Below are 17,502 nucleotides of genomic sequence, written 5' to 3'. Positions count from 1 at the left end.
GCCATCTCTCTGCTTCCCATGCTCTCCTCTCTCCTCTTTCACTTTTAAGAACCCCTATGATTACAATGGGTCTACCTGGATAATCCAGGATACTCTCCCTATATCAAGGTCCACCAATTAGCCAATTTAATTCCATCTGCAACCTTAATTTACCCTTTTCCATATGACATATTCACAGGTTTCCAGACATTAGAATGTGGACATCCTTGGGGGACCATTATTCTGCCTAACATACCCCTCTTTCATATTTTCCATCCATTTATCTATGTCCCTAGTAATTCTTTCAGATCTACTTTCCAGGTAAATTTTCTTCTCAATTATATTTAAACTATTGTCTAATCTGTCCACTGGGTTTTCAATTTCGGTGATTATATTTTTTCTTTCTCTAAGTTCTTTTGGTTCTTTTAAGAAACCAATCTTTTTGGTTCTTTTCTTTCTTTCTTCTTTCTTTCTTTCTTTCTTTCTTTCTTTCTTTCTTTCTTTCTTTCTTTCTTTCTTTCTTTCTTTTTCTCTTTCTTTCACTCTTTCTTGTACTGTTCATTCATTTTGGTTTCTAATATTTCTTTAATCTTTTATTATTTGGAACTGTTAAAGCAAAACCAAAATGGAGACCACAGTTTGAATATATTCCTAGACCAAACACTAATAATCATGCAACCAAAACTTAAAACTGTTCTGATTTCCCCAAAATGCTTACTCTGACCTTAAACAGAAATTAAGACTTTTTCATGTCAGCATGACCTTAAAGCTTCCTAGCCATTGGGTACCTGGCTGGCTCAGTCAGTGGAGCATGCCCCGACTCTTGATCTTGGAGTGGTGAGTTTAAGCCCCACATTGGGCATAGAGCTTACTTAAGAAAAAAAACCAAAAAACAAAAATAAAAAACAAAAAAACAAAAAACCAAAAACTTCCTAGCTACTCAGCTACAAAGTAAGCTTGCAATGAAAAGGAGTGTAAGTTTCTAGTAACCAATCACAATAGAAAATGCACTCCCACATTTCATGCTTTATAAACTGAGCTGTAACTACTGAGATTCAAGTTTCTTAACTACTTTGGGTTGGAAGTCTCCCTATTCTCCAACAGTTTGTTCCTTGCTCAATAAAATATTCATATTAAGCAGAGCTTTCTGAATTTTCTTTTTTTTTTTTAAAGATTTTATTTATTTATTTGACAGAGAGAGACACAGCGAGAGAGGGAACACAAGCAGGGGGAGTGGGAGAGGGAGAAGCAGGCTCCCCGCAGAGCAGGGAGCCCGATGCAGGACTCGATCCCAGGACTGTGGGATCATGACCTGAGCTGAAGGCAGTTGCTTAACCAACTGAGCCACCCAGGCGCCCCTGAATTTTCTTTTGATAGAACATATTTGTTTTACATTTCCTTTCAGATTGTTTTATTACATCTAGTTCTTGGTATGCTATTTTGCTAACTTTGTCTTAAGTGGTTTGTTTCCTCATGATTTGTAACTCTTGATGGTAAACTCATCTTCAGTAGGAGGTTATTTCATTGGGAGTTTCACGTGCTTGGGTTGTGAAGTTTCCCTACAAAGAAAATTGTCATTTGCCTCTGACATAGCCTTTGGATTTTTACCAGGTCCAGTCATTTCTTATATGTGTGTGTGTGTGTGTGTTAAGAATCCCACATCATATGAGTAGTGTAAATTTAGACTCCATACTAATATATGACACAGGCTTGGTGTTTCAATTCCTTGCATATGACCTTTCCTCTCTACCGCTGGCCCCAAGTCTTGGCTACCTTTTGTAGTCTGAGATAGAGGGAGTAGTAGATGGCCAACTCAGAGACATGTAAATCTGCAGTCTACTTGCTAATGATGTTAGAAGATAAATGATGAAAACCTCATTTGGAAAAAAAAAAAGATGAGAATCTGTATCTTTAGGTAATTTTGAGGTCATTTATTATAATCTTTAAACCAAGGTGGATTTTTTCCCCTATGTATCTTTGTTTTTGTTTTTTTTTTTAAGATTTTATTTATTTATTTGACAGAGAGAGACACAGCAAGAGAGGGACCACAAGCAGGGGGAGTGGGAGAGGGAGAAGCACAATTCCCGCGGAGCAGGGAACCCGATGCGGGCCTTGATCCCAGGACTCTGGGATCATGACCTGAGCCAAAGGCAGACGCCTGACTGAGCCACCCAGGCACGCCCCGCGCCCCCCACCATGTATCTTTGATCAGTGGTCATCCAAACTTACGGTTTTTTTAAATTTAAATTAAATTAGCCAACATATAGTACATCATTAGTTTTTGGTGTAATATTCAATGATTCATTAGTTGTGAATAATATATTAACATTTCCAGTGACACCATCCCATTATTTCTTATATTATCCTATTTTATGTTTGAACAAAACCTCCGGTTACTGGAAAGTTTTTTAAAAATCCGAATTTGCATTCTTGTAGCTTACACCACTGGTGTAATTTCAGCCCAGTAAAGAATAAAGAATAAGTTAATTCTATCTTCTGCATCACACCTTTCAAATATTTCAAGATAATTATCATGTGTAATGGGGTAATGTTTAAAAATACTAAGCCTATGAAATTTTCAGTCCTCACTGTTCCCTTCCAACACACACACATCTACCTCCTTGCAGCCCCAGAAATCAGTTTCCTCTGTAACCCTTCTGCTATTATAGACCTGGGAGAGGGCAAATGTTACCCCTATAAGAATATGACTTACAGAAAATCTCTGCTGCAGTAGAGGGGGACGAAATCCTTCTTCTTCTGGTCTGACAGAATATGGGACAAAGGAAAGAAGAGGGAAGGGAGTAAGTGATAACATTCACACATGATCACACACACACACACACATTGATTCTCTGCTGATACCTGTGTGTGTGCATGCATATGTGTGTGGTTGGGAGGGGGCTAGGTAGGTTGAGAGAAATACCAAAAAAAAAGCCAAAAAAGCAGAGGAGGCTTATGTCCCGTCACTCATTTGGGATCCAGGAAAGAGATTGCTATTCCCTGTGGCCCGAGACTGGTAAGTGGAAGCTGCAGAGTACAAAGTTGTTAGGCAGAGAGCGGGCTTGAATTAGCAATCCTGCATCTCCTTTGGTCCCCGTGAGATATGGAAGGGAACCAGAAATTCCTCAGCCGGATGAAGCATTTCTAGTGGAGGCTGTGGGGTAGACGGTCAAGGCCAGATGGAGGCCCTACGTGAGGCTCAGAGGAGTCTACAGCCACAGCAGTTGTGGAGGTGGAACCAAGCCAGTGAAGGAAAACTCTATCAGAGCCAAGACTCTAACCAAGAATTCACCAGTGACAGACTTTAAGCAGTAGGTGCCATCAGAGCACCCAGCAACCAAGAGAAAAAGGACATCACCACGGAGACAAGAGAGGACTCACGGGGCCTGCACAGGCTGATCGGAGACCCCATTTTTTTCCACTGCCATGAGGTCACAAAAGCCCCGCGTCTACAACTTTGAGAATCTAATGAAAGCCAGAAAAATGTTCACATGCACTAAATTTTGCATATAATTTCAAGGTTCACAAGCCATGGACTTTAGCTTAAGACCCTCTTCTCAGAATCAGTTAAAGAACCATATGAAAGAAGAGTGGCTTATTTTGGGATACTCACTGGTTTTAGTGAAATAGTGATCACTATATTCTGCTCTATTAGTCATCTGTTTAGGATTCCAGTTAAAAGTTTTGCTCAAGGTTGCGGTCAAACTTTACTGACCTAATGTTTTTGGAATTTACCTCCCCCCCGCCAAATTTTAGAAATAAGGAAAATGTGCATTTGCCAAATACTCCTTCTTTTCTCCATGATTCGTGGCTATTACTAACTCTGGTTCTGAAATTACATTTGCAGACTCTTATGTTAACCTTTGATGAAAATCAGGCTTAAAGATGTAAAATCTCTTAAATTAGTTGGGTGTCTTTTTCCTCTTTCCTTGTATTTGTTGGTATTCAATTCTCTTGGTCATTTTTGCTTATCTCCAATCAGCTTAATTATCCTACCTAATGGAAAAGACAAAAATCTCTTCCCCAAGGATGACTCTTTCTCTTTGTATGTATTCTATTCTGAATATATCAAGACATTATGGTGGGAAGAGTATCGACCTTGGAATTGGAAAACATAGATTCAAATCCTGGCTCCATCACATACTGACTGTTTAATTCTGGGGAAACCTCTTAAATTCTGAGTATTTGATCTCATCTCCAATATGGGGATAATAATACCCCCTTTATAGGTTTTTGGATGGTGATGAAAGCGATGGCATTTGAAAAAAGTTAGTTCAGTGCTGAGCATTTCATAGGTACTGAGTAAACGTTCTCCTTCCTCATTTCAGCATTATTCTCAAGCACTCACTTATTCTGGCCATTAACCTTCCTTTACTGTTCTTACAAGCTCATGCTACTCTTTTGTTTTTGTTCTTGTTTCTGAGTCCCTTCTCTTGTTTGCATAAATCCACAGGAGTATTTTATCTGTACTGGGGACACAGTGCACAGAATCCAAGAGATTCCTAGTAGTCTATTAAATGGTTGAGATTTGGGGGGCGCCTGGGTGGCTCAGTGGGTTAAGCATCTGCCTTCAGCTTAGGTCATAATCCCTGGGTCCTGGGATCCAGCCCCAGGTCAGGCTCCCTGCTCAGGAGGGAGTCTGCTTCTCCCTATGCCTCTCCCCACCCCCCACTTGTGCTTTCTCTCTCACTCACTCTCTCTCTCACATAAATAAATAAAATCTTTAAAAAATAAATTAATTAATTAAATAAATGGTTGAGATTTGGGAAAAAAATGGTTGAGATTTGGCTCCAAAATATAAAAAGAAAATTGAAAAATCAAAATTAATAAATATTTAATTAGATGTCAAATAACTTGAACATTGTCAGGTAGCCTATACAACTCTTACATTATTATTTTTTTTAAAGATTTTTTAAAATTTATTTGACAGAGACACAGCGAGAGAGGGAACACAAGCACAGGGAGTGGGAGAGGGAGAAGCTGGCTTCCCGCAGAGCAGGGAGCCCGATGCAGGGCTTGATCCCAGGACCCTGGGATCATGACCTGAGCCAAAGGCAGACACTCAACAACTGAGCCACCCAGGTACCCCCAACTCTTACATTATTATAAATAGCCCCACAGGTCTTTATTCACAATTCTGGAATCCAGAAAGTTTTGAAAATAAAATTTTTTTTTTGGTTAGTTTGGGTTGAACTGATTTGGCAGCACAACCTAACCTGAACTAACTTGAAGCTGTTTAGGATCTGTATTTATGCCTCTTAGTGTAAATATTCATACATTTTTTTTTCTGCAGAAATAGAAATGTGTTTGATTATGAATACTGTCCCAAGCCCCTATGGAAGCATTATGTAATATATGGTATATGCAATCTATTATCATTCTAAAATCTGAAAAGTTCTGAATTCCAACAGTATATCTACCCAAGGGAATTAGATCAAGGATTTCATTCTTGTGTAAATAATATGTGAGATAGGAGTTAAGTTTTCATATGTTTACTATAATGTGTGTGTGTGATTCCAACATTAAGTGAGATGCTGTAAAGTCTCTCTCAGTGGGTGGGAGGGAGAGCAAGAGAGTGAGCAGGAGCATGTGCAAGCACGGCCAGTATCCTTAAGAAAATCACATTCTTTTTTTTTTTTAAGATTTTATTTATTTATTTGAGAGAGAGACCAAGAGAGAGCATGAGCGGGGGTGGGGATGAAGGGTGGAGGTGGGGTTGTGGGGAGAGGGAGAATCAGGCTCCCCACTGAGCAGGGAGCCGTATGCGGGGCTGGATCCCAGGACCCGGCGGGATCATGACCTGAGCTGAAGGCAGCCGCTTAACTAACTGAGCCACCCAGGAGCCCTGAAAATCTCATTCTTTTAAAAGGACTTCTAAGAAGTGCGTAAAAATTGGCCCAATATCCTTTTTTTTTTTTAAAGATTTTATTTATTTATTCATGAGAGACAGAGAGAGAGAGAGGCAGAGGGAGAAGCAGGCTCCCCAGGAGCAGGGAGCCCGATGCAGGACTCGATCCCAGGACCCTGGGATCATGACCTGAGCCGAAGGCAGACGCTTAACGACTGAGCCACCCAGGTGTCCCGGCCCAATATCCTTAGTCATCAGAGAAATGCAAATTAAGACCACAATAAGATACCATTTTATACCCTCTAGAATGGTTAAAATAAAGAAGACATACAATAACCAATGTGTGGGGGACATGGAGAAGCTGAGAACTTTATACATTGCTGGTGAGAATGTAAAATGATGAAACCACTTTGAAAAACAATTTAAGTTCATCAAAAAGTTAAAGATAAAACTATTATACTACCTCACAATTCTACTCCTATGCAATTGCCCAGGAGAGATTAAAATATATCCACAGAAAGACTTGCACATGGATGTTCATAGCCAAAATTTGGAAACAACCTAAATGTCCATCAACCAGTGAAAGGATAGATAAATGTGATATATCCATAGGATGAAATACTATTCACAGTCAAAGGAAATCAACTACAGACACATGCTGTATCATGAATGAACCTCACAAACACTGTGCTAAGTGCAAGAAGCCAAACACAGCAGACCATATATTGTATCATTCCATTTATATGAAATGTTCAAGAAAGGCAAGTCCATAAATACAGAAAGTAGATTAGTGGTTTTCTGAGACTGGATGTGGAAAGTGGATTAGCTGTAAATGGGTGTGAAGGATTTTATTGGGGAGATGAAAATGTTCTAAAACTGATTTGTGGTATTGGTTATACCACAGTAAAGTTACCAACAATCACTGAATTGTACACTTGAAATAGGTGAATTTTATGGTATAAAAAAATAAAAGTTGTTTTTGGAATGCCTGGGTGGCTCAGTTGGTTGAGCATCTGCCTTCAGCTCAGGTCGTGATCCCAAGGTCCTGGGATCGAGTCCCCATTGGGCTCCTTGCTCAGCGGGGAGCCTGCTTCTCCCTCTGCCTGCCACTCCCCCTGCTTATAAAGATTTTATTTATTTATTTGAGAGAGAGAGCGCGCGCCCATGAGAGGGGGGAGGGTCAGAGGGAGAAGCAGACTCCCTGCTGAGCCGGGAGCCCCATGCGAGACTCCATGCGGGACTAGATGCGGGACTCAATCCTGGGACTCCAGGATCATGACCTGAGCTGAAGGCAGTCGCTTAACCAACTGAGCCACCCAGGTGCCCTATTTTGCGACTCTTGAAAGTTGTAGGTAGCTGATAGATAAGTGAACTTTGTCCTGGCTGGTAGAGATGCAATGAACTTCCTCCCTGTGGAAAAATCTATTTTGTGTCTATTTGCAATTCGTCTCAACATTCCTTTATTCCATATAAATGTGTGGGTTTTTTTTTAAGATTTTTAATTTATTTATTTGACAGAGAGAGACACAGCGAGAGAGGGAACAGAAGCAGGGGGAGTGGGAGAGGGAGAAGCAGGCTTCCAGCTGAGCAGGGAGCCCGATGCGGGGCTCGATCCCAGGACCCTGGGATCATGACCTGAGCCGAAGGCAGGCGCTTAACGACTGAGCCACCCAGGTGCCCCAAATGTGTGTTCTTTTGAACTAGTTATTGCATCTGTTTGGTTCCCTCATATCATATAAGGAAAATAAAAATCTTAACACGTGTTCATTTTTATATCTGTGTGAGATTCATGATTTTGCTTTTTTCTGAAATTGTCTTTTAACAGTTTTGGAAATTCCACCAAGATGCCCAATGGATTCACCTGACAGAGCCAGGTAACATTCATCAATCTTATGGGTGGTGTAAACCTGGGCACATCTTCTTTTGGCTTCCAGGGGTGAATTCAAAGAGGCAATAGGACTTTGGTTACTCTCCGTTTTTCCAAATTTTAATTTTGTTTTCTACTCATTTTGTTTTCAATTTGTTTTAGCTGATAAATTATTCCTTATTGGAAATTTGGTTTAATGGTCTGACAATTTGATGATTTCTGTAGATGGGTTAATGGTCAGTAGATAGCTTGTCCCTGTTGGATGAAAAATGTCAGAGACTGGTTTATTTATCTTTTCTGTTTGTGTGTTTGTTTATTTTGAGTTCAAATCAATGAAGAATTTATATCCACTGCGGACAGAACAAGTCCTTTATATGGACCATGGAGTTTTATAATTTTGTGTCTACTCTTAACCTATGGCTGAAATTTTAAAATTTAAGCTCAAAGTTCTATTCGCACTTGTTTGTCTGTCGTTATATCTATAGTTCAGAAAGGTTTTTACCTCTCATTGTGTGAAAGTGGAATATTTTCTACCTCCAGGTGGCATTACTAAATTTGATTATAAGGTCTCTTTAAGGATCTCTGTTCTGACTGGTTTGTAGAAATAAGCACATATATAAACTGAATATTCCTCATTTCAGAAAATAAGGAGGTTGAACTTCTGATACTTTCAATGTGCTAGATTTAAAAAGTATTCTTACGGAAACAGATACAGAATTGTTAAGAATTCAAGTTCACATGATTTAGGCAATTTTTTTGGCAAATTAGTCCAGTTTAGTATTTTTGGCTTAATAAAAAGAATAATTTTTTTGATTTATTAATGTAAGTGTAATACAAACTTATGTTTTTATTCTACTTAGATAAGTTCTTCCTAAATGTATACAGATATACTCCCCAAATAAGCTAACATTACTTCTACTTAATTTTTAAGGTTATGAAAAATATGGATTTGTGTTTAGTCAAATTGATTCATCATTCTGACAGTAATTATTTTATTATTTTATTATATTTATTGAAAATTGTATTTCAACAGTAACTGTGTTCTGTAGTATGTCAACTTGAAGAGGATTTGTAAGGGGGTTGGGTAACCTAAAGCTTTGGACTGACACTAAATCAAGTTAATGAATATTTATTGGATGTTTAGGTCATTTCTAAACTGAAACACCGATTACTAAACATAATTTTAAGTGTATATATTTTTGCTTCTTCATTTTTGTTTTGTAATAAGAGCTAACATTTATTGAGTGCATAGTTCTGTAACATTTATGAGAATTACTTCATTCAATCCTCAAAACAACCTTATGAAATTGGAACTATTAGTCTTCCACTTTTTAACTTACCCAAGGTCACATAGTTAGTAAGAAGTAGAGTTGGAAGGTGAACCCTGGTAGTCTGACCCTGGAGAATGTGATCTTAACCATAAAGCTGTATTTTCTTCGTTTGGGCAGTACTACCACTAGCTAGGCTCTTGAAACCCCTTTGTAAGTTCCTCCCCTGGTTTGTTAAGGTAGGCCATATGTTTGTTTTTCTTTGTTTGTTTTTATTGAGGTGTAATTGATATATGACATTGTATTAGTTTCAGGTGTACAAAATAATGATTTGATATTTGATATATTGCAAAATGATTACCACCATAAGTCTAGTTAACATGTTAACATACATAGTTACAAAATTTTTTTCTTGTGATGAGAACTTTTAAGACCTATTCTCTGAGCAACTTTCAAATATGCAGTACAGCATTACTAACTATAGTGACCATGCTATACATTACATCCCCATGACTTATTTATTTTATAAGTGGAAGTTTTTGCCTTTTGACCCCCTTCACCCATTTCACACTCCCTTGCTTCTTACTTTATATGCTATGAAGAGGCAATATAAGCATGTTCATTTTTGCCACTTTGAGAAGTTATAAAGTCAGTGATGCATATGGCTATAGAAAGTTGAGCTGTGCTAATCTAAAATGCTGAGGTGTGTCATTGCACACTCACACACTCCCACTTTCACTTTGTGAGAAAGAAATAAGAAGCAGCCTCTGGGATGCTGGGAGCCCTGCTCCTGGCCATTGGCCTCTGGGCCTGGGGTGAGAAGGGTGTTCTCTCCAATATCTCGGCGCTGACAGATCTGGGAGGCCTCGACCCTGTGTGGCTGTTTGTAGTGGTTGGAGGTGTCATGTTGGTGCTGGGCTTTGCCGGCTGCATCGGGGCCCTCCGGGAGTACACCTTCCTGCTCAAGTTTTTCTCAGTGTTCCACAGCCTCATCTTCTTCCTGGAGCTAGCAACAGGGATCTTGGCCTTCGTATTCAAGGACTGGATTCGAGACCAGCTCAATTTCTTCATCAACAATAACGTCAAGGCCTATCGGGACGACATTGACCTCCAGAACCTCATTGACTTTGCTCAGGAATATTGGTCTTGCTGCGGAGCCCGAGGGCCTAATGACTGGAACCTCAATATCTATTTCAACTGCACTGACTTGAACCTGAGCTGGGAGCGCTGCAGGGTGCCCTTCTCCTGCTGCGTCAGGGACCCTGCGGAAGATGTCCTCAACACCCAGTGTGGCTATGATGTCCGGCTCAAACTGGAGCTGAAGCAGCAGGGCTCCATCCACACCAAAGGCTGTGTGGGCCAGTTTGAGAAGTGGTTGCAGGACAACCTGATCGTTGTGGCTGGGGTCTTTGTGGGCATCACTTTCCTCCAGATCTTTGGTGTCTGCCTGGCCCAGAACCTTGTGAGTGACATCAAGGCAGTGAAGTCCAACTGGATCAAACATGATGATGGCTACAAACTACTCAAATAAACAAAACCTTGAAAACCGCTGGCTTACACCCACCATCTCAGAGGTTCTGTCGGCTGCAGGGCCTCAGCAGTGCTGTCTTCCTGGGGCCCCGGCCTGGACCCACCCTGCCAACTTGTTTTCTTGGCCTGGATAGTGTATACATAAAGCCAACCTTTAAAACTTGGTATATTTCACGTAAAAGTCCAGATCCCCAGCATCTTGTGAAGAATGGCCGTCTGGCCACAGCGGCTCTTCGGTGGCATTGGCTCCTGGGAGGTGCGCTTCCCGTTCTCGGAGGGACCCGCCTGGCCTGTTCTGCTCACTTAAGTGCCCTGCCTGCCTGACCCGGTAGGCTGGGAATTGGCCTCCTCCACCTCTGCAAGGTTTTCCCCTGCAAATGCTGCCAGGCTGCTATGGGCCAAACCTGGATCGAAGCCTGGGAGAGTGAAGAATGGGGAGGCTGGAGCCTGCCTGGAAGAGGCTACAGTCTGGGAAGGGTCTGGTCCTCCTGGGGGCTAAGATGGGTGCCAATGTGCCCAGAAGAGTGGCTGATGGGTGGGATAGAGATCAGGAAGGTTTTGGGCAGGAGGAAACTGGAAGCCTGAGCTTGGCACCTGTGGGGATAGGGGGAACCAGGTTTGGGGGCCATTGATTGTTGACTCCTAGGCTCACTTGGAATCTAGTTCAGTCTTCCCGGTGGCCTGGAGAGTTGCCTTCTGGCCACTAGAGGGCGTGCCAGCACAGCTTTACCGGGATCTGGCTTTCCTAGGGCAACCCCACCCAGGTACAACCCTGTGCCTGATGTGTCCACCCTACTTACTAGTTCTTTGGGTTTCAGGGAATTAACAGACTTCTAAAGGAGCAAACTGGCTCAGATTTGGGAAGTCTGGCTACTGTTCTCAGATCTGCACAAAGGGGTATGTGTGGAGTGAGCATTTGTGGATGAAAGGAGAGGTTTGGGCTAGTGCACAGATCGCTAACTTAGATGCCCTCAGGGCCAGGTGGGTTATAAAAATAAAGTAGGCCTTTGAGTTGTGAGGCCTTTGCAGTGCGACTCTAATTTTTCCCACTATTCCTGGAGATGGGATATAGAGAGACATTTCTTTGTGATATTTTGCATGATTGAGTCTGAGTCGCTAATGGCAACTGGCCTTGAGTAACAATAAGATGTGGTGGGGACTGTGGCAAAGCACAGATTCCCACCTGATATTGGTGGCTGTCCTTCCGTTGTAGCTAATTGCCGTAAAGCGGGAATGTAGGTAAGTCTAATGCGAGAAATTTGGAGAAGCCAAAAAGCTAGATTTTTATGTGAAGTATTCTGATTTTTAAGTTGTTGGCAACTAATGAAAAAACATCTTAAACACTGCTAGTCGAACAAAAGGTGTGGGGGCCAGCTGTGGCCCCCCTGCCACCATAGATCCCTCTGGGACAGTCCCCCATGGGGGCCCTGGGGTCTCCACCATTCAGGAATGCTGGGAGCTGCTGCAGGTGGGCAGGGTGTGGGGCAGGCGCCCAGCATCGTGGCTCCCAGGTGCAGGCTGAGCGGTGTCCTCTGGTCTCTGAAAGACACAGGCTGTGGGTGGTCTCTACATGCTTCAATAAATGCGGCTCACAATATTGTGCAAAAAAAAAAAACGAAGAAGAAGCAGCCTCTGATGTCCAAAAGTGATCTAACACTCACAGGCCATTTGTTCATTCTAAACAATCTTACAGAATACTAGCCTCAGACATGATTACCCTGAGACCATGATAGAATGGACAAAACAAGGCTGCTTCATAATTTTGTCTACTCACATATAAGATAACTATATAAAACCACAAAATACCAAATATCCCCTCTCTTGCTAAATGAATGACTATTACTCCTTATGCAGTCCTTCCCTTGATTTCTGACAGTATTCAATTTTGAACAGAGCCTTGCTTCTTTATACTCTCTCCAAACCACCCAAGGGAAGACCAAGTCCTGTAACAGGTTCTTTGTAATTATCTCTCACTGAGATATTCCATGGTTACCTGTGATTTTTGTTCTGCCTTGTTGCAATGAGTAGTAAAGCCGACTTGTTTAACTACATGTATGTTTCTGGTGGTCTTTGGCAGAAGGGCCTTGACGAATGAAATGGTCATTTTCCCCACATTCCTGGCACTGCCATATCGTCAACTACTGCTTTCTTCTTTGTTGGTCTAAGGTAAGTCCAAACAATTGAGCATCAAAATAAATATTGATAATAGTGGATTTAACTCTTTGAAAAACATAATGACCCATGAATATGTTCTGATATAAATGAATAAAATAAAAGGGAAAGCTCTACTTTACATTAGAGTGGCAATGAATAAGCATAGAAGAATTGATGGAATTAGAAAAGGATGATTTTGTAAAGATCCCTGAATATGTAATTCATACAAGAATCATTATGATGAGGAATGGGATAATTACATGGTCTCAAAGCATCTTTCTGCAAAACTCTTATTAATTACTTATTAATTAATAAGCATGCCATACCTGCTAATTATAACCTCTAATTAACTACTAATCAACAAATTCATTTAACTACTTGTTAATAGTTATAGCATCAGTAAAGGGACAAATTGACATTGTGCACTTCCTTGATGTGCTGAGAAGAACCCAGTATCACTTCTGGGGTATTCCTGCAAAAAATGCATAAATTATAAGTAAATATTAGACAAATACAAATTGAGGGACAATCCTCAAAAAATAACTGGCAGTACCCTTCACAAATGTCAAGATCATGAAAGACAAGGAGATTGAGAAACTGTTCCAGATTGAAGGAGACTGAAGCTAAATGCAGTGTATTTCTGGGCTTAATCCTGCATCTATGAAAGACATTATTGGGACCAAAAGCCAAATTTGAATAGGGCTTGTAAATTAGATGGGAATCTTGGATTGATGTTAATTTTTTGATGTTGATGGTTGTACTGTGATTGTATGGGAGAGCGTTCTCATTTTTAAGAAATATGTACTGAAATATTCAGGGTTAATGGGTCATGAATTCTGCAACTGTTTCTCAATGATTTAGAAATATCCACGATTGAGGAATCCCAGTGACATGTACACAGGAGGTCTTTGTACAATTTTTGCAATTTTTATGTGAATTTACTTCATTTTTTTTTTAAGAGGAAGAAAGGAAGAAAAAGCAAAAGTAAGTCTAGACATTCTGCCTGTGCCCTCTTTCCTTTAAGCCAGAACTGAATCGGGGTATTGGCCTCCAGGAGAGGGCAGCAGATCTCTTGGTTATGTGGTTGGAGCCTTTGCTCATAATCAGTTATTATTTCTTTTTAATATTAGCATGGTCACATTTTTACTTGTTAAATTTGAATCTAACATCTTCTGAGCTCCAACTGGGGATTCATATCACTGATCTATGTAGTTTAATTAATATACAGATGTTTAGGACTTACTCAAGACTTACTGAATCTCTTGACATTCTTGATATGTTCTTGGTGTATTTTTACAAAAATCTTGGTATAGTCATGATATATAAAGTCAGGATTATTATATGTTATGTCTCAATATTTTTTCCTTTTTCTTTAAAGATTCTATTTATTTGACACACACAGAGAGAGAGCATAAGCAGGGGGAGTGGCAGGTAGAGGGAGAAACAGGCTGCCGGCTGAGCAGGGAGCCCAACGCGGGGCTCGATCCCAGGACTCTAAGATCATGACCTGGGCTGAAGGAAGACACTTAACCGACTGAGCCACCCAGATGCCCTTCAATATTTTTTCTTTGTAAAAAGTGTGTTCATCCATTTTTATAAATTAGATGTAATGTTCACTGTCTTCTTTGAAAATAGTTAATCATATTTATAATTACTTTGTCTAAAGCTTTTCTTAGATTGACTTTATTTTTTTAAAAAAGATTTTATTTATTTATTTTCAGAGAGAGCACACAAGTGGGGTGGGTGGAGTAGGGAACAGCAGAGGGAGAGGGAGAAGCAGACTCCCTGCTGAGCAGGGAGCCCAATGCGAGGCTCAATCCCAGGACCCTGGGATCATGACCTGAGCCAAAGACAGACACTTAACTGACTGAGTCACCCAGGTGCCCTTAGATTGACTTTATTATCTTGTATTGCATGCCATAGAAAAAACCAAATTTCCTTATCATTTTGCATAATTCTTGTAATGATTTCTTATCCGCTCTTTCATTTTTTAAAATTATCAGTAATAAGCTAGTAGGCTAACTACAACCATTTGAAATTTTTTGTCATATACAGGGGCGCCTGCCTGGCTAAGTCGGGTAAGTGTCCAACTCTTGATCTCATGGTCAAGAGTTTGAGCTCCATTGTTGTTAAAAAAATGGCTAAGATGGTAGATTTGGGACACCTGGGTGGTTCAGTTGGTTAGCGTCTGACTCTTGATTTCAGCTTAGGTCATGATCTCAAGGTTGTGAGATCAAGCCCTGCAGCAGGCCCTGTTCTGGGCATGAAGCCTGCTTAAGATTCTCTCTCGCGTGCGTGCGCACTCTAAAAAAATTTTTTTTGTCAAATACAGATAGTTTTTTATTTGATGCTTCCCTGAAAGCTTTTCAATCAAATATAAGCCAGAGTACTTCGTCTTCAACCAAGGAATGTTTCAGAATTCTGTGGAAAAGGACTATGCCAGATACTTTGGGGTACAGGTTTCTGATGGCATCACTTAAATAATTTTGAGACCATACTAGTGACCTGAGCCAGGATTTCTGGAACTCTAGAGAAGCCAATAGGTTCATAAGACTGCTAGCCCAAGAGCCACTGAAACAAGAATTAATTACATAGGACTGATGAATTGATGAGGGATGATTACTGTTTTTGCTTAAACTATTATTGATATTTTCGTAATGTTCTATTTTCTGGATATTTAAGGAAGCCCTTTTTCTTTCCTCTTAAGCTAGCTATAACTCATAACAGTTTAACAATTATAACTCTGCTTTTTTTTCAGACTCTGCTTTTGTACACCAAAATGAAACATTTGTGAAAGATAGCTCATTCTCTTTGCCTGGAGCCCTCTAAAATTTGGGAACTTTTATTGAATATTCTTAATTTCATGACAATATAATTACCATATTTTCATGACAATATAGTTATTGGCATAGATTCAGTAAGAATCTGTCCTTTTTACCAAGACATAATTGGAAACACTGGGTGTGCAACCAAGGCCTTGCCTGGAGTGTTATATTTGGGAATGATGCTCCTTTAATCAGATATGGCCAGACACATCTAAGGACCTAGGTTGACTTTATGGAGCCAATGCTTACAAACCCTTCCAGGAAACTTGGTTGGTATCTGGCTTACAAGGTTCTCAGCTTCTGGGTGGGTAAGGTCACTTTCTTGTCAGACCCAGGAATCTTAGGATATTTGGGGAACTTCAAGAAGAGACAAATTCACCGAATGGCTACCACAGCTGAATTCAGGTGTTGAGTTCTTGGTGTGACTATCTAACCTCAGAGGCTTTTAAAAGTCAAATTTGAGATCTTTTGGGGAAGCCTTTCAATAACGCAAGCTTAAGAAGGCCTAAGTGGCAAATTATCACTCTTCTTGCACCAGTGTAAATACTGAAGTTAGAGACCAGCCTTATTTGCAATCAAGAATGATCTTCCTTTGTCCCCTGAAACAAATAATACATTATATGTTAATTTAAAAAATAAAAAAAGAATAATCTTCCTTTGAGATTATTTTTCATCAAAAGAGATTATAGAAAAAAATGTGTACTTCAATGAGAAAGTATGCATTGTCTATGATAACAGGTCCCAGCTTTCTGATAAGAGCCCTGTTCATTGTCTCTGGGCTATTTATCAACTTTTTAAATTGCAGGTAACTGATGAATATTGCCAATGACAAAAACCAAACAATTAAGAAGAGTGATTTTATTTAGGGGGCGCCTGGGTGGCTCAGTTGTTAAGCATCTGCCTTCGGCTCAGGCCATGATCCCAGGGTCCTGGGATCGAGCCCTGCATCGGGCTCCCTGCTCAGCGGGAAGCCTGCTTCTCCCTCTCCCACTCCCCCTGCTTGTGTTCCCTCTCTCGCTGTGTCTCTCTCTGTCAAATGAATAAATAAAATCTTAAAAAAGAAGAAAGATTGATTTTATTTAGGCTGCTACAGTAGGGAGATCACCCAGATCCATAGATCGGAGTATCTCGTCAGGGTAGTATTGCCTTAGACTTTTAATAGGGAGCAGTGGACAAGTTATAGGTGGAATGATTTACAGTTGGGAGTATTTCACAATCAGAAGTCTCAGTCAGTTAAATAGGAAATGTTTAGCTCTGTCTCTGGTTTGTTTTAGGGGATAAACAGCTCTAATCTCAGTTAATCATTCATGTGACAAAGAACTGGGATTTGGAGGATCTGTGTCTTGCCCTGCTGGTGGGTTTAGGCAGAAGGGGAAATGTTTGTTTGGTCTTGTCACAAGTAAACAAGGGAGGCACCTGTAAAGCCTACGGGAGTCATGAGAAAGAATGGACAGTGAGTGAGTCTTATCTAAGTCATTCAGGGAAAGGTGGTTCTTTTCTATCAGCCATTTCTGGAACACAAAAGGGTGGTGGGATCTCAGAAAGCAAAGTATTGGGGAGATTTCTTAACTGTTGGTGTTTTCTGGGAACACAGGGCTCAGGTAAAATTCAACATTGTCAATATGCAAACTCTGCCTTGTCCTGTGGAGTTCCAGTGGACTTATAACCTCTATTTGCAATTCAGTATCTTCACTCTATATAGATCTGTGCTTCTTGACTTTTCCTTTGAACCAGTTATAACATCTGTCTGGTTCTCTCATAATGTATGAGTTCAATCAATTCTTCAATATGTATTCCTTTTTTTTTTTAAGATTTTATTTATGGGGCGCCTGAGTGGCTCAGTCAGTTAAGCGACTGCCTTCGGCTCAGGTCATGATCCTGGAGTCCCGGGATCGAGTCCCACATCGGGCTCCCTGGTCGGCAGGGAGTCTGCTTCTCCCTCTGACCTTCCTCCCTCTCATGCTCTCTGTCTCTCATTCTCTTTCTCAAATAAATAAATAAAATCTTTAAAAAAAAAGATTTTATTTATTT

At 40.5% G+C, this 17,502-nt stretch overlaps 1 protein-coding gene and 1 pseudogene across 7 annotated transcripts in view; both read left to right on the top strand.

The window, feature by feature from the left end:
• ABCC5 (ATP binding cassette subfamily C member 5) overlaps positions 1–17,502 on the top strand; it is a 165,823-nt gene that overhangs the window by 23,516 nt on the left and 124,805 nt on the right. For 5 of the 7 annotated variants that reach the window (XM_081830472.1, XR_014148456.1, XM_081830506.1 and 2 more), the window contains one exon: positions 7,653–7,701. In XM_081830472.1, coding sequence (XP_081686598.1) covers positions 7,679–7,701 — 23 coding nt within the window. In that variant the 5' untranslated portion in view covers positions 7,653–7,678. Of the gene's footprint in view, positions 1–4,914; positions 5,062–7,652; positions 7,702–12,569; positions 12,659–17,502 lie in introns of those variants that run through there. The other 2 variants (XM_081830487.1, XM_081830479.1) reach the window with 2 other exon arrangements.
• LOC102732484 (tetraspanin-17 pseudogene) lies at positions 7,579–12,538 on the top strand (annotated as a pseudogene).

Source organism: Leptonychotes weddellii, chromosome 1 (genome assembly GCF_054177405.1).
Source record: "Leptonychotes weddellii isolate Sample4059 chromosome 1, ASM5417740v2, whole genome shotgun sequence".
NCBI lineage: Eukaryota > Metazoa > Chordata > Mammalia > Carnivora > Phocidae > Leptonychotes > Leptonychotes weddellii.
Note: the sequence above shows the minus strand (reverse complement) of the source record. Positions and strands in the feature narration are given on the sequence as shown.